Source organism: Diabrotica virgifera, chromosome 5 (genome assembly GCF_917563875.1).
Source record: "Diabrotica virgifera virgifera chromosome 5, PGI_DIABVI_V3a".
Lineage (NCBI taxonomy): Eukaryota > Metazoa > Arthropoda > Insecta > Coleoptera > Chrysomelidae > Diabrotica > Diabrotica virgifera.
In genome coordinates this window covers 224,257,698-224,281,540 of record NC_065447.1, presented here as the reverse complement: position 1 = coordinate 224,281,540, position 23,843 = coordinate 224,257,698, and the positions used below count along the sequence as shown (strand labels likewise).

General features: G+C 31.8%; 2 protein-coding genes across 2 annotated transcripts in view; one reads left to right on the top strand and one right to left on the bottom strand.

Moving 5' to 3' along the window:
- Nucleotides 1-373: 373 nt before the first annotated feature.
- LOC126884691 (uncharacterized) lies at nucleotides 374-2,210 on the bottom strand. Its single transcript, XM_050650763.1, has 2 exons — nucleotides 503-2,210; nucleotides 374-441 (listed from the first exon to the last, which is right to left on the bottom strand). Exon 1 carries the CDS (start codon nucleotides 1,882-1,884, stop codon nucleotides 988-990), a length of 897 nt encoding a protein of 298 aa, XP_050506720.1. The 5' UTR covers nucleotides 1,885-2,210; the 3' UTR covers nucleotides 374-441; nucleotides 503-987.
- Nucleotides 2,211-6,770: 4,560 nt separating this feature from the next.
- Nucleotides 6,771-23,843, top strand: part of LOC126884687 (microprocessor complex subunit DGCR8) — a 91,429-nt gene continuing 74,356 nt past the window's right edge. Inside the window, exon 1 of the mRNA XM_050650759.1 lies at nucleotides 6,771-7,492. Coding sequence (XP_050506716.1) covers nucleotides 7,263-7,492 — 230 coding nt within the window. The 5' untranslated portion in view covers nucleotides 6,771-7,262. The remainder of the gene's footprint in view (nucleotides 7,493-23,843) is intronic.

Below are 23,843 nucleotides of genomic sequence, written 5' to 3'. Positions count from 1 at the left end.
TTAAATATAAAATAATTAAAATTATAAAATTAAATTAAATCTTTTAATAATTTTATTAAATCATTAAATAATAAAAACTAAATAATAAAAAAAAAAAAAATTAATTATAATAATTATAGTTATTATGAGTCATCATCATTATTGTTATCATTATTAAATATATAATAATTGGCTCAACCAACGTAGAGACGAAATAAATAAATAATAAATAAATAAATTTATTATTAAATATATAATAATATATATATATATATATATATATATATATATATATATATATATATATATATATATATATATATTCTTAGAAGGAAGAGATAACACTGGGAGATACCCTTTTTATTACTGAGGAAGCAAAATAAAACTCGGGTGCTTCGTAGGATGTGCCTTTTTATTAATGGTCTAAGCTTTCGTCTATGCTTATAGACTTCATCAGAGTAACTAAAAAATATAGAACAAACAATGACTGATGGAACTTACTATAAATTATAACAAAACTCACCCAAATAATAGCAAAATACTCAGGGATTTGGGTGGAAGACAAAGAAACTAGTAACAATGTACATGTATATACACAACATATTTTTAAAATTCATAATAGATCTAAGTATATACAAACAACACCTAACCAACAATTTTATTCGAAATACATGGTTGTTTAAAACGATATAATTAATTAGCAATTACCAACGGTGTAATGACACTAGTTCTATGAAATAGCGGGATAATTTAAAATACATATTATGAAAACGATAAATAGTACAATGTTACAAACAATTAAACGTAAATATTACAAACAAATAAATAACATTAGATTTAAAAGATTAAAAATTTCAAAACAGGTAAATAAAAACTTAAAATTATTATTAAAACAGCGCTGATAAGGCCAACAAAAATGCAGATAACAACATTTTTTAATTATAATGAAGATATGGTATTTTTATGTTAGATTTTGTGTTTTGGAACTATATTACAATAGTTAAAAATCTAAACTATGTCACTCACATATATGGCCGGCAATTTTTTGGTTCCCGAAATATTTTGTTTAAGCAGGAACGTATAGATGGTGCTTAAATTATCCACATCCTTTTTGTGATTGATGGAATTTTTGGCGTTGTAAATGTAACACATCTCAAGTATTTTTCGCTGGAAATCTTTATCAGATACATCTAAGATGAATGCATCATTATAAAGAACTCTGTGGTCTTTACTATTGACATGAATGCTGAGACTTGTAGATTGCGGTTTAAGTTTGCAATCACTTTTATGAAGGGACAATCTTTTGTTTAATCGTTGGCCGGTTTGACCAATATACACTAAGCCACATTCACATGGGATGCCATATACTACGTTGCACCGTTGTAAGGTAGGTGTAGGATCTTTTAGTCGGCTATAAAACAAGTTGAGTGTTTTTAGGTTGTATGTAGCTATTTTTATATTGAATCCACTAAACAAACCAATGAGTGATCTAGTTAGATTTTGAAGAAAAGGTAGTTTACCATATCTCACAGGAATATCAACCTGATCAACACTGCGATTAGCATCATTGTTTACAATATGATTTGAGAATAACAATTTGTTAAGTAATTTCTTTGGATATTGGTTACTTAACAATGTATCATATAAAATTTTAACGTTCTTATCAACAAATTTCGGATGACAAATGTTAGTAATTCTATTTTTCATTGCTAGAACAACATTAATTTTCTGTTTTTCAGGATGATAGGAATTATATGGAATAAATCTCCCTGAATTAGTGTTTTTTCGATACCAATCAAGGCAAATCAAATTACTGTCAGTTCTAACCACTAAAGTATCTAAGAAAGGTACCGAGGAGTTGGACTCCTCTTCAACTGAAAGGCTATAACATATTAAAAAAATCATTAAAATCGGACAACAGGTTTAGGAGATTCGATACATCAAAAATGACCCAATTTTAAGGTGTCCCATTTTTTTTGGCCAGGAGTGTAGTATACATACATAATTATGAATCAGTAGAAACGATTATATTTAAATTTGGTAAAACTCCACTCGACCAGAGCACGACCACACAACTCAAAACACAAGTACGCAAATACGGTTGCGTGAAGCGTGGCTCGAAGCCGTGCAATTTACGAGACTCGCTCGGTCTGTAGATGCTTGTAATTGGGTGCGTTCGGACGACCATAGCGGCTGGCTGCCAGCAGAAATCGGCTGAGTGGTTGCATCCAGCCGTGATTGGCTGTGAGTTTCGACGGTAGCGCTATCTCGCGGTTTGAAACTTATACTTTTCTGATAAAATTTATGTATGTGAAATATGCAAAACGAGAAAAATAGATACTTATCTAGAAAGACACAAATTATGAACTGAAATATTATTGTAACCTGATTACTAAACGAATACACAGAATTAATAGTAAAATTAATTATGTTTTTTTATTTTATTCATTATAATTTTAATATTTAATATATAAGTTTTTTGAAAAATCCATATTATCCGCCATTTCAGTTTGTGAAGTTTATCAAATGCACAAAACAAAACTGCCAAGGCCAACTGCCACTAACACAGCGTTGCCACATTTTATTTAGAAAATCTACTGTAAGTTTAGCTTACTAAAATTTACTTATCAAAAACTAAAATATACTATAAAACTTTATTAATATATTTGTATATAATTTAGGACTTTTTATAATAAAAATAACAGCTGACTAACTAGAAATTTTTTTTATTTAGCTAATGCCTAGACAACTAATGGGCATTGGCATGGTGATAGTACAGTGGATTTTACCAATTAGGTAGCTAGTGTTATGTGTAGTGTGTGTGTTGAGTAAGTGTCTTGTTACTTTGCAAAGTCGATGTCATTGTCTCTGCAGAGACGCTAATTGTATCCGAACGTCTGCGGTCCCTCCGGTGGGTACCGATCCCACAAGGATAGAAACTATTTTCATTTATTAATTTATAATAAACGAAAAATTCTCTACCCTGGTGAGATTCGAACTCACGACCATTCGGACCTTTCGATCCAAAGGTAGGAGCGCTTTCCACTGAGCCACAGAGGGAGTTTAACTAGAAATTAATATGACTGTTTGTAAACAAAAACCAAACTTTTTTATATTTTAACTGGGGAACAAAATGACCAACTATAATTAATTTTTATCAGTTTCATATTTAATATTTGTATATAATATTTTGTCATCAACTGATTTTAACATCTGCATGTCTGGATCACATTCTTCAAACAATTATTTCGCATTTTACATTAGAAACACGCAAACACAACATTTGTTGTTTTGCAAAGTTACATATATTATAATTATAATATATATTATATAATATATATTATAATGGGTCATTCCATTTCAAATCACTCAATTTTGGAGCAAAAAAAATTTTGGACCTCCGATTTGTCTGAAAATTGGTATATAGCTTCTTCGGGACGTAAAAATAAGATATTTAAGGTCAAAAAATCTTCTTCTTCGTTTGTTTCTCAAAATGTTATTTTATGCGATTTTACAGTGATTTGGTGTTTATTTAGACAAATTTGCATTTTCTATTGTAAAGTATCAATGGAAAAAAAAATATTTTAATAGAAGGGACTCAAAAATGTCATTATAACAAGTTACTTTGATTCAAAACAAGCTTTTGATCAAATTTTATAGTGTAGAAAACGTTAAAATACCGTTTTTTACATTTTTCTCGATTCCCAAAATACATCAAAATCGATTTGGCTGAAAATTTGCCCACATATAGACAAAACATAGGACTTTAAGTGGTGAAAAGGATTTGAATTATATATTACAATACGAAAAAAGTTACATGCAATATTATAGTCAAAAATATAGGCATCTACTGTAAGTACAATTAACTCAAAAATATCGACTTCACGACAAAAATTGTTAGAAAGAAATTGTAATAATTGTAAATATGATTTATTTGGAACAATTTCAGTTCCTACCATTTTTGTCGAAAAGTTCAAAATGGCGGAGATATTGAGCAAAACAGGTTCTCCTTTAAAATCAAGATGGCGGCAAACGTAACGGAGGAATTAATTCGTGATTTTAAATTTAGGCTACTATTGACTCCCCTAAAGATCAGAAAAATAAAATTTTGGGCAGCTCGGCATTCAAGGTCAAATGCTATCCCGACTGGACTAATATATACTGTTGAGTCTGATATTACTGCATGTAACTTTTTTGGTATTGGAATATAATTCAAATCCTTCTAACCACTTAGAGTCCTATCTTTTGGCTATCGGTGGGCAAATTTTCAGACAAATCAATGATGATGTATTTTGGGAATGGAGGAAAATGTAAAAAACGGTATTTTAACATTTTTTACACTATAAATTTTGATCAAAAACTTGTTTTGATTCAAAATAACTTGTTATAATGCCATATGATGACATTTTTGAGTCCTTTCTATTAAAATATTATGTTTTTCATTGATACTTTACGACAGAAAATGCAAATTTGTTTAAATAAACACCAAATCACTGTGAAATCGCATAAAATACGATTTTGAGAAAAAAAGAAGAAGAAGATTTTTTGACCTTAATTATCTTATTTTTACGTCCCGCAGAAGCTATATACCAATTTTCAGACAAATCGGAGATCCAAAATTTTTTGCCTGAGTGATTTGACATGGAATGTACCTAATATATATTATATTTTAGTTTTCCATCGTTAGCTTCTAACATCAGGCTCACCGAATACCAGAACTCTTCAATAACACCTGAAATAGGTACTGATTGCACTGCTACTTGAAATCTGCAAGTTTGTTACACCAGAATCCAGTTTAATTCATTTCTGTTTAATATTCATCTTCTACGTCCTGGGGCTAGATTCCGTGCACTGTAGATATAGTCCTGTCGCCAGGGGGGGGTACAACGGCCTCCTGTATTCAGATGGACTTACCCAAGATTTTTTTATGTATTTTGGCCCGTAGAACACGAATTTTTTGGGTAACAGTTGATCCGGATGTCGATAAGATTGTTATAAACAAAGAAGTTGAGGAATTACATAACAGCGATTTCTCTCAAAACAAAACATTCCTTTGTATTTTTTGGGCCATTCTTATCAAAAAATGTTCCTACAAGTTTTTTCGTAGGATGCATAGTTTTCAAGATAAACGCGGTTAAACTTTCAAAAAATCGAAAAATTGCAATTTTTTAACCCGAATAACTTTTGATTAAAAAATAAAATAGCAATTCTGCTTACCGCATTTGAAAGTTCAAGACAAATTCTATCGGTTTTGAATATATCCATTGCTAAAAATTTATTTGTTTATTGTTAAAAAAAGCTATAAACACATAATGTTTCCCGTGCCTAATACATGCGTTTTAACGCATGTTACGTAGAAATCGCCTCGCCTGCACTTTTACCTACTCTACCTACTCGTTCGATTTTAAATGAGAAATCATTGACAACATCACTCAAACACTAGGTGTTTGTAGCTTGGTTTAGCAATAAAATAATAAATTTTTAGCAATGCAAATAACTAAAACCGATATAATTTGACTTGAACTTTCAAATGCGGTAAACAGAATTGCTATTTTATTTTTTAATCAAAAGTTATTCGGGTTCAAAAATTGCAATTTTTCGATTTTTTGAAAGTTCAACCTCGTTTATCTCGAAAACTATGCATCCTACGAAAAAATTTGTAGGAACATTTTTTGGTTAGAATGGCCCAAAAAATACAAAAAAATGTTTTGTTTTGCGAAAAATGGCTGGTAAGTAATTCCTCAAGTTCTTTGTTTATAACAATCTTATCGACATCCGGATCAACTGTTACCCAAAAAATTCATATTCTACGGATCAAAATATATAAAAAAAACTTGGGTAAGTCCATCTGAATACAGGAGGCCGTTGTACCCCCCCTGGCGACAGGACTAATATCTGCACTTCGCTTTCTATCGATGTCAAATGTCGTGAAAATATTTGAATTTTTAGCTTTAATTGAATTATTTTCTAGTTTTGCTAGTTGATGCTGAAGTGACACTTAGGGCCGGTTGTTCGAACGCTAATCAACACTGATCACTATCAAATATTTAATTACTGTCACAACTGTCAATGTCAACTTTGGTTGGGTTGCTGAAAACATAATTTATTATAATTATGAGATTAGTTAATCAATTAACATAACAATTATTAACATAATTGATTAATTAATTTCATAATTGTAATCAATAAAATTGTTTTCAGCAACCCAATCAAAGTTGACATTGACAGTTGTGAAAGTAATTAAATATTTGATAATGATCATTTTTGATTAGCGTTCGAACAACCGGCCCTTATTAGTAAAACAAGAAAATATTTGAATTAAAACTAAAAATTCAAATATATTGACATTGATAGAAAGCGGTCGGCGGTGTTAGCAATTGTACACAGAATCCCACCACTGAATCTTATTTTCGGTAATGACATTGGGAAATTGTGACAAAATGTCTAAAAATTAATTTAGAAATGGGGTAAATACTATTAAAAAGCAAATTTTATTTTAGTCATAAGAAAATGTTGAAATATACCAAAAATCTACTAATAAATATTGCCTACTAGAATTTTTTAAAATATATCAAAAATCTACCAAAAAAGTAGAAATCTACTAAATGTGGCAACGCTGCACTAACAGCGCTGGTGAAAACCGTCAAATCCCCTCTCCTCTACCCATGGCGCGCCATTTGAATTTATCAGATAAATGCACAAAACTGCCACTAACAGCGCTGGCGAAAGCTGTCAAATCCCCTCTACCCATCGGCTCATGGCGAATAGGGAAAGCTTAGTAAATCTCTCAGCGGCTGGCTTCCAGCGGTGACGTCTGACAGCTACTGCTGGCTCAGCTGTCCAGCCGCTGTGGTCGTCCGAACGCACCCATTTTCTCTCGCTTATGTTGGCAAAAATGGATGGATGGTGTCATAGTGTCATTTGTCATTACTCATTGGCGTCCCTGGAAAATTATGTGGTGGAAAATTATTATGCATGCTTATGTTGTTGAAATGTGTTAAATTTTAGTGTAATTAATTTTCATAGAATGTTGTATTTATATAAATGAAAACGATGCTTTCATGTTTTTAAAGGTTTATGCCCTAGGAATAGGGTAGTGGTACCACTGATTGGAAAAGCTGAATAATCATTTTTCAGGTCATTCAGGTGTCCTTAATATTTCACTGTTTTCCGCGGTACTATTCAATTAATATTTCAATTCTTTGTTCGAAATTGGTTGGAATATTCTTTTGATCGTTACCGTGTGGAGACTAAACATCAAATTTCTATAAATCAATACCACTATGAATGGAAGTGTAGAAGCAAGCCAAGACTCCTCAAGTTGCCCATTCTTTGGGAAAAACTTACAAAATGGTAATGCCGAGCTTAATAAGTTTCATATTTTGGATGAAACTGAAGGAAACGATGACACTGATAACTCAGCAGACTTCGACTCTGATATTCCTGATGATGAAATTGAAAAAATGTTGGAAGAGGCCTTGGAAAAACGGAAGAGAAAAGCAGCAGATGCCGGGTTAGTATATTAAACTAGTGTTTTCTAATTATACATTTTAGCTATTTTTAAATAACAGCTCAACTTCTTTAATTCAAAACATAAGGGTCCAAGATCCCAGGGCCTCCAGATGTTCCTTATTTTCTCACAAATAAAGTGCCAATTCATAGTTAGCAGGTGCTAATGTTAGGTAAAAACGGTCCTAACTTTCCAGAGAACTAATCCAGTGATTTTTGTAAGCAGCCAGACCAAACAGAAGGCTGAAACATTCTGCCAGACACATACAAAGGTTGGATATATCGCACACCTACACTAGGTTCGCTTTCAAGATGCAGTAGAAATAAACAAACCAAGATACGTTAAATGCCACTAGGAGCACAACCGAATCATGATTTCCAAAGTTTATACATTGTAAATTATGATTTGGGAGTGCTCCTAGTAGCATTTAACGTGTCTTGGTTTGTTTATTTCTACTGCATCTTGAAAGCGAACCTAGTGTAGTTCTTGTGCCACAACTGCAAAAAATTCGAATTTTGGGTTAAGGCTATAAAATATTGCCTATATAATGCCCCGTCTTATGCAATACAGCCTGAACTAAAATATTGTTTTGGATAAGTATAAAGTAAGTTACTTCGGTATTTCACTGTAGGGTTTTTGGAGGTTTTGAAAATGCAATATGGCCATAACTGGGAGATGTGGCGATAATATACACTGTCACAATACAACCGATGTAATTATTCAATTTGTTCAATACGGCTACAACTGCAAAAATCAATTGATTTTTTCATTATATTGCCACCGTATCTCCTAGGTATCGTTTTATAAATGACTTTCTTCACAATTTTAATAAATTGTAATAAGATCCAGCGAATAACTGTATAATTTGCTACCTAAATTGTAATTTTGAAGCCAGTCATTCTCAAAATAAATTATTTACAGGGCATAACGCGTTTGCTACAGAACGTTTTGCTCATTTCTCGAGAATATTGTGTTTTGCACTTGTGGCACTATTGAACTAGGTGTGTGATATGTATTGGGACCGTGCAAGTTCGGCAAAGCGACCTCTATTTCTACGCTCTGTACTTTTATTCGCACTTTTAATTATATTGGCCAATTATATTAGTCCTGGTTGCTGGATAATTGTCAAGGCCATAGTCCAAAAAAATAATAAGAAGAAAAAATAAGATGCAGGTTATGTTATGCAAACGTAAACAATTGTATGTAGTAAATAAAATTAGTTATTAAAATGCAGTTGTGCAAGCAAAATACAATTAATTAAATTTACCTTTATACAGGGTGTCCCGAAAAGATTGGTCATAAATTATACCACACATTCTCGGGTCAAAAATAGTTCGATTAAACCTAACTTACCTTAGTACAAATGTGCTCATAAAAAAAGTTACAGCCCTTTGAAGTTACAAAATTAAAATTGATTTTTTTCAATATATCGAAAACTATTAGAGATTTTTTATTGAAAATGGACATGTATCATTATTATGACAGGAACATCTTAAAACAAAATTGTAGTAAAATTTGTCCACCCCATAAAAATTTTATGGGGGTTTTGTTCCCTTAAACCCCCCCCCAAACTTTTGTGTACGTTCAAATTAATTCATTATTGTGATTCCATTAGTTAAACACAACGTTTTTAAAACTTTTTTGCCTCTTAGTATTTTTTCTATAAGCCAGTTTTTATCGAGATGCGGCTTCGTTTTTAATATATTTACATAAAAATTTTATGGGGGTTTTGTTCCTTTAAACCCTCCAAATGTTTGTGTACGTTCCAATTAAACTACTTATTGTGGTACCGTTAGTTAAACACAGTATTTTTAAAACTTTTTTGTCCCTTAGTCTTTTTTTTGATAAGTCCCCTTTTATTGAGATTTGGCTTCTTTTTCAAAATTTACCGAAAAATGTAAATTATAAATAAATTTTCAGATTATTAACAGGTCTCTTATAATCGTACTTAACCGTATACAAATATATGGTGGATTCGACAAATATTCAAAATATCTCGATAAACACTGGCTTATCGAAAAAGTACTAAGAGGCAAAAAAGTTTTAAAAACATTGAGTTTAACTAATGGTGCCACAATAATAATTTAGTTGGAACGTACACAAAAGTTTGGGGGGTTTAAGGGAACAAAACCCCCATAAAATTTTGATGGGATGCACAAATTGCACTTGTAATTTTTTTTAAGATGTTGCTGCCATAAGAATGCCCCATGTCCATTTTCAATAAAAAATCTTTAAGAGTTTTCGAGATATGGAAAAAAATCGATTTTCATTTTGTAACTTCAAAGGGCTGTAACTTTTTTTGTGTTCACTATTGTATATAGGTAAGTGAGGTTCAATCAACCTATTTTTGACCCCAGAATCTGTGGTGTAATTTATGACCAATCTTTTCGGGACACCCTGTATAATAATTGCATATCATATCAATATTCTGGAGCAATATATAATTTTTCTGCTTCAATAACAGAAGGTATGAAATATACGTCAATTTGACAATTTCAATTGACAATATGAATTATTTAAGATAGTTGCAATATTCCTCCACAACTCGCGCATGGTCGTTTCTCGTTTCCCTTCCAAGTACTTGCACACCGCGAATACAATAGTACATACTTACTTTTCCTAAAGTCTCAGTGCTGATTTTTACATACTATGTATTGGAAAATATTAATAATCAATACTACGAGACTACTGATTCACTTCACATTTATGTCAGACTAATACAGTAGGGTGCATCGAAAAAGGCGATAAAATTTTTTTTTTTGTGATGGAGAAGTAATACCTCACAAAAGATGCCCAATCAACTGTTAAATATTTTGGTAAAATTTTTTCGAAATTGGAAAATATCTTTGGAAAAAGTTAAGGCGAAACAAATTTTTATTTCGAAACGAAAATGTAATAGCTCACAAAAGTTGCCTAACATACTATGTAATAGTTTAGTAAAATTGCGTTGAAATAAAAAAATATTTTCTGCCCCCCGCGGCTGCTAATAATTAGAAAAAATACATTAATATGCGAATTTTTTTTGTAATGGAAATGTAATACCTTATATGACTTGAATAAATAAATTTGGTTTAAATTGGAAAATATTTTCTGGTTTCACAAGGCAATTAAAAAGTTTACTTAAGAAAAGTATACATTCTTTTTATAACAAAATAGCCTAACTTATCCGTCTCCCTGACGTCACTTAAGTTTTTTAATACTAAAATAAACATAAAGCAAAGTACAAAATTAGGTATATAAATATTACAAAAAAATATGGTAAAAGCAATCTATTCGAAGATGTCTTCCGATTTAGCATTAAAGTGAGACATAGTTTTTCTGGAATCAATTCGAGTTTTTATAAATCCATCCCTTGAATACGCTCCACAAACTGCTAGAGAAGCTTGTGTCACAAGCTTGACACATCGTTCTACACATTGTTTGTGGCAGCGATATTTCTCAATCTCAATGTTAAAAGGTAAAAGTTAGGATTCTTAATAAAATCTCGCAGATTGTCAATCGAAAATCTAGAGAATATAGGTGCTTCTGTAAGGTGTTATTATTGTTAGTTAATTAACACAAAGTAGTCGTTTGAATCAAAATTTTTGTAGGAGAAAGTTTGTAAGTTTGAGAAGTTTTTTGATTTGGTCACTGGCAAACTTCTTTTGATGTCCAAGGGGTAGATCATTTGAATGTCGCAGACATAAACCACTGAAGCGGTTTTTTAAGATGTTCTTCTAACAGCCTTATTACATCACCCTTAGCTCCAGTATTTACGACTGTTTCGTCATATGCAATAGCTGGATTTGATACTTTCTGATATACCAGGGAGCGGATACCCATATCCGAAATATTTGGACCCTGGCCCATGCACAAGTGTTATGTGTTCTTCCACGATCGATTGACCATAAAACTTGGTACTGTTTTTTACTTGAGCTAAAGTTTTGTCTTTGCGTCGGTAACTTTCTTCATTTACCATTGTTCTCTCTGATTATATTTTTTTTGTTTTCCCTATTAATCGAGTTTATCACCATTTTTCTGGGACCTCTTTGATTTAATAGAAATTCGCGTTCATCAAGAGGCACTTTTTAAAATTTGCTACAAAGACAATTAATCATGCAATTGTATGCTGCAAGATCGAAACATGTAGTTTTAGTTTTGTTCTTAAAGCATTGAATTTTATTTTTGTAAAATTAACTGTTTTGTCTGTTCTTAAATGGTTTCATAAGTTTCATATATTTGTCAGGCTTTTAAAAGCTGAATAATTCTTGTATGTTAAAGTTCACTTTCGACGTTAGATCGTATTTGAATGAAAGATATCAGTTTACAAAGGGTTACAAAAGTGATTTTAGTATCAATAAATAGAGTTTGAAATTCTGAATCTGTGTATAAAAATTGTTTAGTATTTTAACGACATATAAGGCCATATAACGTAACTAAAGCGTGATTTATGATTCTAAACCTGTTCAAGAAAAACAAGTTATTATTAATTGATGATAAGATAACTAATTACTTCTGTTGGATTTTCTAAACTAGTTTCTCCAGTGGTGTCCGGTCATTAAAATGGAAAAGTGTTCCAATTGTAAAGGTGATTTTGATATGAATCAGATATTTTCCTGTGATAGCTGTAAAAATCTATTATCTATGGAATGTGGTGATCTAACGGCATCAGAGATCAAGTGCTTACAGTTAAAAACCAAACGAAAATTGAAATTTTATTGTGATGCCTGTGAGGAAGGTTTTTACAAAGTTCCAATGCTTATTAAGGAGGTTGCTGAGATGAAAGAAAATCTTAATAAATTATTAGATCAACGTAACACTAGTACTGCCAGTCCGGTAAACACTGTTGATAATTGTAGTATGGAGAATGTTATTTCGGAGTTGTGGAAACAATATAATTATATACAACATCAATGAATCGAACAAAAACATTCAGAGCGAACGTAATAAAGAGGATAATGCAGTGGTTAAAAAGGTTTTGGAAAATTTTTCAATAGAAAAAGACAATCTAAAAGTATTTCGCATTGGTAAATTCACTGTCAACAAAGCTCGGCCAGTTAAAAGTTATTTTAAAATCTAATGAAGATGTTAAACAAATATTAAAAAATAAAAAGGAGATTAAAGTTCCTGGAGTAAAAATTTCGGCAGATGAAACTAAGCTTCAAAGAGAATACTTCCAGAAAATAAAGAAAGACCTTGAAAACATCACTGCAGCAGGGAATAATACCAAAACTATTAAATACATTAATAACAAACCCACTATTGTTAATAATAATGGACTTATTAGAAGAAAAAACTAAAATATGACCCTAGTATACGTCTTAATACTGATATATTATATTTAAATGCCCAAAGTCTTCTATGCAATAAAGATCAAATTGAAGGATGTTTGGTTTCATATGATCCTAAATTAATCTTGGTAAGTGAAGCTAGAATAACTAATGACATTGAAGATGTCGAAATTAACATTGAGGGGTACAATGCAGTATGATGTGATTCGACGAGTCATACTGGTGGTGTTAATATCTATGTAAAAAACTGTTTTCACTACTCTGTTTTTAAAACTTTTACTCTGGAGGAAAACTATTGGTGCAAATTTATAAAAATAGCAATTGGTTCGTCTCTAGTGGTTGTTGGTTGTCTGTACTTCTCTCCATCTTCCTCTGATGCAATATTTCTGGATAAATTTGTTGATATTTGTGAACTTTTTGCATCTGATTCTTTATGTATTTTGGTAGGGGATTTTAATTTGGATTACTTAAGCAACAGTTTTTATACTAATAAAATTAAAAATATACTAACAATGTATGGGATTAGCCAGCTAACTGCTGAGCACACCAGAATTACTAATGTAAGTAAAACTCTTCTTGATTATGTGTTAGTTAATCAAAATAATTGCGTGTCTGATGTCCATTCTTCACCTGCAATTACCGATCATTCAGTAATTTCAGTGAATTTTTTAAACTGTATTAATAACTTTACTAATTTATCAAGATCTTTTAGGAACTTAAGTAGTACTAATATGAATAAAATTAAAACTGATTTGATTTCATACCGTTGGTCTTTGGATAATGTTGATGTAAATATTTTATACCAAGGGTTACATGATACTTGTGGTAGAACATTAAATAATGTAGCTCCCATCCAAACATGTAGTCATAGGGGTCACTTGCCATGGTTTGATAATGAAGTAGCCAATAAAATAAGAGCTAGGGATAGCAGCTACAAGGTGTTTAAGAATTCTTTGGGTCAAGAGAGGGATAATAATTGGTTAACTTTTAAAAAACTTAGAAATGAGGTTGTGAATGTGTTGAAAGTCAAAAAGGACCAATACTACTTTGATAAAATTGACAGAAATAAAAATAACTCTAAATTAATGTGGAAGACTTTAAAAAAATTAGTTAACAGGAACGGTCGGGATTTTCCAAATAATATAGAATTTGAGTTTAATGGTCAGAAAAGCGTATGTCATGATAAGGTGGACATTGCAAACAATTTTAATGTGTATTATGTTAATAGCATAGAGGATATAGTTAACAGTATGGAATTACAAGATTCTTGGATTAACGTTAATAGTAATTTATATATGCCCTTTACAAAATTTAAATTAATATCACTTTATGACCTAAGACACATCATTAACTCTCTTGATAGTAAGTACAATCCACAAGACGTTCTTTGTAGTAAAATGATTAAAGAAGTATTTGAAACCATAGGTCATGTTATTTTAAATTTAATTAGTACTTCCCTAGATGGTGGCATTGTTCCATCTGACTTAAAAATAATTACAGTTGTTCCTATCCCTAAAGTGACAAATACTATTAAGTCGAGCGAATTTAGACCTATCAACATGTTACCGGCTTTGGAGAAAGTATTGGAAACGGTTGTATACGAGCAAGTTCTTGATCACATAGATTTGAACCATATTTTAATTAATCATCAATCCGGTTTTCATAAGAATCATTCATGTGAAGCGGCTGTTCAACTCTCAATATGTAAATTTAAACAAGAAATAGATAGAAATAATGATACAGTTGCAGTTTTTCTAGATCTTAAACGAGCGTTTGAAACTATTGATAGATACATTTTATTGGATAAGCTAAAAACCTATGGCATTAATGGAGCTGTTCTGAATTGGCTAAGGAACTTCTTAACTGACAGAAAGCAAAGAGTAAAAATCTCTGATGTATTATCCGAAACTGTCAGTAATAACGTTGGTGTACCGCAGGGTAGTGTACTTGGACCCTTGCTTTTTATATTATATTTAAATGATATAAATTTGTTTGTGGACTGTGAATTTATTAACTTTTTCGCTGATGATACCCTTTTGGCTTGTAGCGATAGTTCTATTGAAGGGGCGGTTGACAAAATGAATCACGTTTTATGTTCACTGTCTAAATACTTAAAACTTAATAAACTTAAATTAAACGTAAGTAAGACAAAAGCCATGATAGTTACATCTAAATTTAAGTACAGGAGTCTTAATACTAACAATATAATGTTAAACATTGATGGGGAACCAATTGAACTAGTGACACAAATTAAATATCTTGGTTTTCAATTAGATAATACTCTATCATTCGACAAGCATCTCGAATATACGTGTAAAAAACTCGCAAACAAATTGTATTTCTTTACAAGAATTTCTAAGAATTTGTTGCTTCAGTCAAGGATCACTGTATATATATAAATCGATAATCCAACCTCATTTTGATTTGTGTGCATCCATCTTATATCTTTTAAATCTTAACCAACTAGCCAAATTACAAAAATTACAGAATCGTGGAATGAGGATCATTTTATGTACAAGTAGATTAACACCTGTCACATTGACGTTGAATACTTTGCAGTGGTTTTCTGTATCGCAACGTCTTTTTTATTTGACCATGATATTGATTTTTAGAATTGTACATGGAATGGCACCTAAATATTTTCTCGATCTTGTTAGTTACAATTCAGATATTCACCCTTATTTTACGAGAAATTCTGATAATATTTACATCAGCAGAACCAATACTACAGGTGCTATGAACTCACTTCTCTATAAAGGTTTTGATAATTTCAATAAGTTGCCAACGGAACTCAAGTTGAAGACCTCAATTAACATGTATAGGAAAAATTTAAAGAATTATGTTGCAAATCGTATTTAATGTCTCATGTGGCTTCTAAATGTGTTTTTAACTGCGTGTAGTTTAATGTAATATTTTGAGTAATGTAGTATTTTTAATGCTTGTATTGTAACGGAATATTTTAAGTGTTTTTTGTTTTTGTTTTGTCTTTATTATTATGACTTGGATATTGTATTTTAATAACACTTTTCTATTGTCAAATAATTTAAATTGTATATACATATTATAAAATATCTCAATTGTAACTGTATATTAGGGTTACCTAATTTTGAATAAATTCTTCTTCTTCTTCTTAAATTATTGGAATTAAAGCCTTTTTCCATATTTCCTCCAATTTAATTGCAACCTGTTCAAGGCAAGGCAGGAGAACTTTTCAATGTAGTGAAAGTTAGAAAAACATCATACCTGGGCCACATACTGAGAAATAATAAGTACCAATATGCTCAACTTATAGTGAAAAGACTATCGTAGCTCAGAAATATCCGACAATGGACAGGGCTAAATTTTGAACAGCTAATAAGAACAGCTGAAGACAGAGAAGAGTTTGCAATTGTAGTAGCCAACCTCCATTGAGGAGACGGCACTTTAAGAAGAAGAAGAAAACATTTTCAGGTATATTTTTGGTGGTTGCCCAAAAATGGGGCGGTCCACAGTACATCTTGATTTTATTTCCCATGGTCCTGGTTTATCTATTTTAAAAATTTTTAATTTACAAACAACAATAATAACAAAGTAAGGCAGCGCACCAAACATAAGTGAAAATTACATGCACGGATTCACGAAGCGGGACATTTCAAAGGGGTTGGGGAGACTAAAAAAACAAATAAAACTTTTAATATCGTTTAAATGTGTAATTGAAAACATTTTAAGTTTTCTTTAATTGATCTTAGATCGAGTTAGCACATATTTTATTCCAAATAATATAAATTGAAATTTCCATAAAAATCAGATATATAATAAAATTCAAGGTCGTTGGGGGGCAAAAAATTCGCTTAGAAAAAAAAATTAAAAATGCTAATATGCTGAAAAATAACACTAGCAACTTTTGCACGCTATTAGATATAACATTTCCAACTTTTATTTTTTCGATGCACCCTAATATACAGTAAAACTTGCCATATCCGGCTCAATGTGGCGACAGACCGATCCGGATATCAAGACCACTTCTTTTAAAGTCTCTGAAACGTTTTCTCCTTCATACATTCCAGTAATCAACGCTGTCAATAACTTTTGTCGACAGACATGTTTTATAGATTCTATAATATCTTGATCTATAGGCTGACAAAGGGATGTCACATTTGGGGACAAAAAAGACACTTTATTTCGCCATCTTTTGGGTCAGGATGAGAGGGTGCGTTATCCAACAGCTCGGTAGATGTGGACGGCAGAACCGTCTGGATATGACAGGTCTAGATGTGGCAGGTTGTACTGTATTAGAGTGTGACGGTACATATATGTCAAGACAGTTAGTTCCAGAAAAAAAATGATACTCACAAAGTATCAGGAGTGTTGGTTTTTCTCATATATCACATCTCACTCACACTTAAGTGGACAAATGACGCTATGAGATGCAAAGTGACCTAACCCACAACCCACAATTTTACCAAAACGCTTTTATTTCATGAAGTTATCCCTTATTTAAGTATTTTCAGATGCAGAGTGGCTCAAACATTGGTTGCTTTTGCTTGCATTGGTTGTATTGGTCACTTGAGCCATTCTTCATCTGAAAATACTTAAATAAGGGATAACTTTAATGTAATACAAGCGTTTTGGTAAAATTGTGGGTTGTGGATTAGGCCACTTTGCATCTGTCAAATAATGACCTTGCATTGATACACATAGGGAGAATTTGTGTGTGTCTGGGGGAATGTTTGGACCTTTCGATTGGTTTGGCTGCTTAGAAAAATTATTGAATTAAAGTGCATGCTAAACCCTTCTTTCAGTGCGTCAACGATAGAAATATACTAACTTAGAATGATAATTGTAATTTTACTCCTTGACATTGTGAAAGTATGCAACTACACCTCAGAGAGAATTCAACAAACTATGATGCACTGAAAGAAGCGTTTGGTATTAACTTTAGTTCCCTGATTCTGGCTATACTTATTAATTATTAATTTTTAATAATATCTTGTAAAACATGTAAAAAAAGCACTGAGACTTTAAGAAAAGTAAGTTCCCTTGTATACATATTTATAACGAACCTTTGTATGTGTCTGTCAGAATGTTTGGGGCCCTTCTGTTTGGTCAGGCTGCTTACAAAAAATATTGGATTAGTTCCCTGAGTATCATATCGATACACCATTTCCAAAGAGTAAAAAATCTGAATTTGAGTGATTTGCAGTTATGTATTGCAAAGTGCTCGAATGACCAATATTTATGAGTTCCAGAGAGTAACAACTCTAGAATAACGTTCTGTGAAGATGTCATACATATATTTTGCCATAAAACGGAAATTATTTTAGTTCTAAAGTGTAACAATTCAAGTTGTTAAACTGTTTTCTTGTAAATAATGATTTTTGACTTGTTATACCTACTTTGGAATTGGTGTCGATATATAAAAATCAAACATGAGACGATAAGAAAAGTTAGGAATGTTTTTACCTACCATTATCATCTGGTACCTATGAATTGGCCATCAGCCAAACTAACAGGTAAGCATACACATACAGTATACTAATAATACAGTATTCTATACATTTTACTTCTGAGAAAATAAGGAACAACTGGCAGCCCTGAGATCCTACTCTATAACATTATTTATGTTGTTTTTGCAATTGCTTAGAAGAAATTGTCTTATTCACTATTTTGTTAAAAAATTATATCATGAGTTATTTAAATAGATCTGTAAAATTCAAATATTAGCACTCCAGTGGTTGAATATACAGTATGTTAATGATATTTTGAAAATTGCTCTCAAAATACAAAACTTCATGTATTAAAAAAAATTGTTTTTGTTACTTTGTAAAAAATTCTTCTAATATAATTTAATTTTATCGCCAACCGTCACTAAAGTCATTCATTATTGTACTCATTTGCCCTCATTTGCGGCAGTAAAGTAACACTTTATTGTACTGCAAGAAGAATTTTACTTTACCTGCAGCGATTAATCAAATTAACCGAGATTGAATGTAAGTGGTCGATGGCAGTAATCGAATGGCGAGTATTTAAGTGATCTTAAAATTTATTTACTTTAATTATTAAAAATATTGTACACCATTTGCGATATTATCAATTAAATTGGTGTCAAAAAGTTAAATTCTGTAGTATTTTGTAATTATATTCATATAAAATAAATTAAAACTTTACCGATTTAGTAATCATTCAATATTGATAACTATTGATTAAAAATCGAAAGCGGCCATCTTGCAAAAGTTATCTGACATCACTGTCATGAAATTATTATGACGTCTAAAATTTAAAAAGTTCGTAAATTGTAAGTAGTACGTAAGTGTTAAAACCGATATCAAATTTTTGTCGATAAAATTTTGTATGCACCACGTCAGTAAAGACTCTTTATCAAACTCGTCTTTTATTCACCTCGCTCGCTACTCTCGCTCTGCTCATAATATCAGACTCGTTCGATAAAGAGTAACTTTACTGACTTGGTACATAAATAACTATTATCTGACTCATTTATATTGACAATTTAGACATATATTATATATTTTAAAGTAGGTGGCTTTAAAATGATATTGTCAATATTATTGAGTTGCATTGCTGGGACAGCTTTATCGGAAGACAGTTCATTTGATAACACGAAATCAACTTTAACTTGAGAATACCCATCAGAAAAATCATCGCATGTGATTTTTCTTAAATACAACCACATGCAATGATGACAGTGAAATTATCCTGTTAATAGTAAATAATGAGAAAAACCAGGAAAAATATGATACTATCCCGAATCCCGACATGGTAAGTATTTGGTCTTACATTTAGTTTAGTCTCAGTGTTGACACCAAACTATGATTTTATATGTATGTTCTCTTAAAATATAAATGAAGTATCCTTGATATGTCCTTGACTTACTGATAGTAGTATTTTCTTTCTATTCATTTTATTTAAAGAGATGGCCGACAGCCTACAATTCTCCATCATGCTGGCTATTTATCTTGAGCGCTTCTCGCCACTCTTCCTTATTCCATTCGGCTAATATGTTTATTCCATTTTTTTTTCTTGTTTAGCACCCAACTATAAATATTGTCTTCTTCAATTTATTTTACTATCAATTTCCGAAGTGGAAGTTGAAACATCAAATAAATTGAATTTCAAACTCAAATTGTGGCTTATTTCCAAATAAAATAGTAAACTGCATAGCATAAGATCCAGTGGCGGCTCGTGGCCTTGTAGACAGGGTCGGCAAGGTTTTTTTGTCTCCTCATATAGGTATACCATCAAACTAAAAGGCTTAAATCATCATAGGAGATTTTGTTGTTTTTTTTTTATTCATTCTCTCTTGTTTCATGGTGTTTCGACAATAGAACGTGTTGATTCTTTTGAGACAAGATAAATCCCGTTTATTTGAGGCAGAAATTGGTGGTAGTGGTGATAAGAAAATTGATGAACAGTTTGTTATAATGAATTGCAGTACTTACTACATAGAATTATACGTACATATTTTGTAACTTATCCCACTTTCTGAAAATATTTGGATCGGCATAATTTTTAAGTACCTAACTTGTTATAATAAATATCTTGGAAATTCTTTGGCGAAGGTAACTTTTAAATTTTGAATCGTCAAAGAGGTCAAAAATTTGCAAATCTTCAAAATTCGAAAAACGAGTATCTATTTGCATATATTAGTAGGTATCCAAAATTTCAAGATATACCTACTCGTTTTTCGAGATATGTATCATGTTATTGTCTTTTTTGGGATGGTTCGGAAATATCAAGCCAATCCAAAATGTCACTGCTTATATATTGGAAACTACTATTATTACGAAAATCTCTGAGATTTTGCACCAGCTTTCGTATTCTATTTTTTGAATAAATAATGTCAGTTGCCTGATTTTGAACAATAATGAATATCTTGGGCAAACTCTGTCTTAAAAATATTTAAAAGAATATTAAAAGAGTAATTATTTAATAAAGTTCTCAAACCGATTGCTTCACGGATCGAGGTATCGCCAATTTCAAAATCGTCGCCTTCGATAATAAAATCAAAAACTTCCAAAAGCTGTTCACGAAAATCTGCTACAGATACTAAAACTACCAGAGATAATCTGCTTAGATAAAACTAACCGAAATTTAAAATTTCATCGCGTCTGACAAACTGTTCGCTTTTTTTTTCGAAACAAATTTGTTCTAAAGCAGTAATCCGTTTAGGTGAGCTAAACTGGCAAGAAAAGACGATATTCTTTATTTTTTACACGTATCATGCCAAACTAAATTCATTATATGCGCATAATAGTGAGTAAATAAAGCTTGTGATGCAATATGTAGTTTTAACTTTTGACCGGAGACCATTCAATTCACCACACATCACAGCAACGCCGTCATAAGATTGCCCCAGTTTGCCCTACCAATTTATTTTTGACATCAAAAAATTTTAATCTGTTCTTTAAAACACCAAAAATATATTCTGTCTTATTGCTTTTACTCACGTCTCTAAACCCTAAAAACCTCTCATAAATATTACCACGTAACGCGTATCGAACAACAATAATTGATAATTGTGAATGACATGATAATCGGAAGTTTCATCTACTTCCAGCGAAAAGCAAATGGTTTTCTAAATTTCAGATTCAATAACGTTATTCAAAATGTATCTATTTGATTATATGTATTAGTTCATTCTGTATTACGAATACACTTCGAATCAGAAAGTAAATATTTCTAAAACAATTTCATTATTTTCTCTATAATTACTTTGATTTTTAACAAATGCGTCGATCCATCATGTCCACTAAATGATAATTCCTGACAACTTAAAAAAATTACAATATCAATTAAACGACGTAAAACGGCGTGATTATTTTTGACAATTTCTGCCGTTGCGATCTGGCGATGCCAAATGAAACACCGACCGGCAGATTTAAATATGCCGTACCTGCCGCTTAATGCCTACGGAGAGAATGTATGTTCGCTTGCTCATCGACTTGTTATTTCGTTGAGTTTTACGTGTAAATCGTCAAGCTACGGATGAGTTGGGTACGGCTAGCCGAAAAGTGAGATGAATGGCTCGGATCATTCATTTTTTGAGAAGTCTGTTATGCGCAGGGATCACTTAACGCTCGGATTGATCAAATCCTTTTAAAAACCGTGAATAAAATTTAGTCTGTATTATCTGACAGATTTTTTTTACTTAACAGATACAAATATTAAAAAAATCTATCTATATAAATGTGTGGGTCGGCACTGCCGACCCTGACCGGCCGCCACTGATAAGATCCCAGAGGAAAATAGCTTTAGAACAAATAAATTGAATTTCAAACTCAAATTGTGGCTTATTCCCAAATAAAATAGTAAACCACAAGTATTCCTTGTGATTTCATTTGTTTCTCTGCCTAGAAGAGTCTTTTTAGATATGTCACGAAATATCTTCATTTCATGAGTTTCAAGTAATCTTAAGGTTTTTGTTGATTCGGGTCTACTTGTTGCTCTCATTGTTTGTTCTCTTAAATCTGCTTATTCCATTCGCAGTCGATCATGTGCCAGTCAGTCAGGTGCCATTTACATGCCAGCGAGTGATATTGTTACTTCAGCCAGGTGTTGTTACAACAAAATGGCTCCTAGCCAAGTTCCATCATCTTCCATGGGCAACGAATGGGTTAAAAGTCATCATAGCCTGATAGTTTCTATACCTAAGTATTTAAACTAGTGTTGCCCAAATGCAAGACCAAGACGAGACTTAGAGAGTCTTGGTCTTGCACCAATACACGTGGTCTTGGTCTTGTTCTTGGTATTGCACTCCCGGTCTTGGTCTTGCAGCAAGAGTCTTGCAAGTCTCGCAGTTACCCACTAGCATATTGCTATTTATTAGCGTTACTTTAGATTTTACAAAAACGTAACAGTATAGATACATTTTCAACTTGACTTAACATACAGGGCGGGCAGATAAACTTCCTATTAGAAATATCTCGAGAACTAAAGACAACAGAATCATGAAAATTGGAATTAAGGGGTTTTGAAGAGCAGGGGCGTCATTCGATAGGGTCAGGGGGGCATTTGCCCCCCCCCTGACCCTGAAAATGACTTAAATTTACAAAAAATACATCAATTTTCATTATTACATCATACATAATAATGTATTGTATATATATATAATGCTTGCCCCTCCGCCCAATTAAAATTTCAAATGACGCCCCTGTTGAAGAGTGATCTATTTAATGAAAATATTTTTATCTATTTCCTACTTGCAGTTATAGCGGAAGTTGCTTATAACTTCGTTTTTTTTTTAAATGGGATACCCTGTATATTTTTACATTTCTGAATTCACTTCCATATCTTCTTTCTAAAAATATGAGGTTTTGTAATGTTATATAGGGTAGTTTAAAAGATAATTACGTTTTCGTATTAATTTCGTAGCAACTTTCACACCCTGTAGAATTGTAGTTATTTGACATCAAAAACTTTACTTATGTTCAAATGATTTTTAATATAGTCTACTATTGTTAAAAGTTATTAGTATGGCTAAATATTAAATTTGGTATACAGGGTTGGTCGAAATTCGGAATGAGTATTTTCTGAGTCTTCTTAAAATGGAACACCCTGTATTTTAGTCTTGTAATGAAATGATATTTTGTGGTACTTTTTTATTTCTTAAGCATTCCCTATACCTAACTGCCATAATTTGTGCTTAATTGTTAATCGCACCAACAATCTTAAGTACGTTGTTATTTTGATAGCTCAACCATTATTGGTAATTTTTAGGATCAGTCTAGATTAATATATACCTATTTATCTATTTCCGAAAAAGTTTTTTTTTCTCTGATTCTGGCCTTGGTTAACTAGAACCTTTAGCCACGTAATTGTATAACTTATCACTAACTCAGGTGTAATGTGTAGTGTGTGTGTTGAGTAAGTGTCTCGTTACTTTGCAAAGTCGACGTCATTGTCTTTGCAAAGGGACGCTAATTGTATCCGAACGTCTGCGGTCCCTCCGGTGAGTACCGATCCCACAAGGACAGAAACTATTTTCATTTATTAATTTATAATAAATGAAAAAATTCCTGACCCTGGTGAGATTCGAACTCACTACCATTCGGAACTTTCGATCCAAAGGTTTGTATTTGAGATTGAGT

Coding starts and splice junctions, on each gene's coding strand:
- LOC126884691 (XM_050650763.1), bottom strand. CDS start 1,884: ATGATTTTTTTAATATGTTATAGCCTTTCAGTTGAAGAGGAGTCCAAC.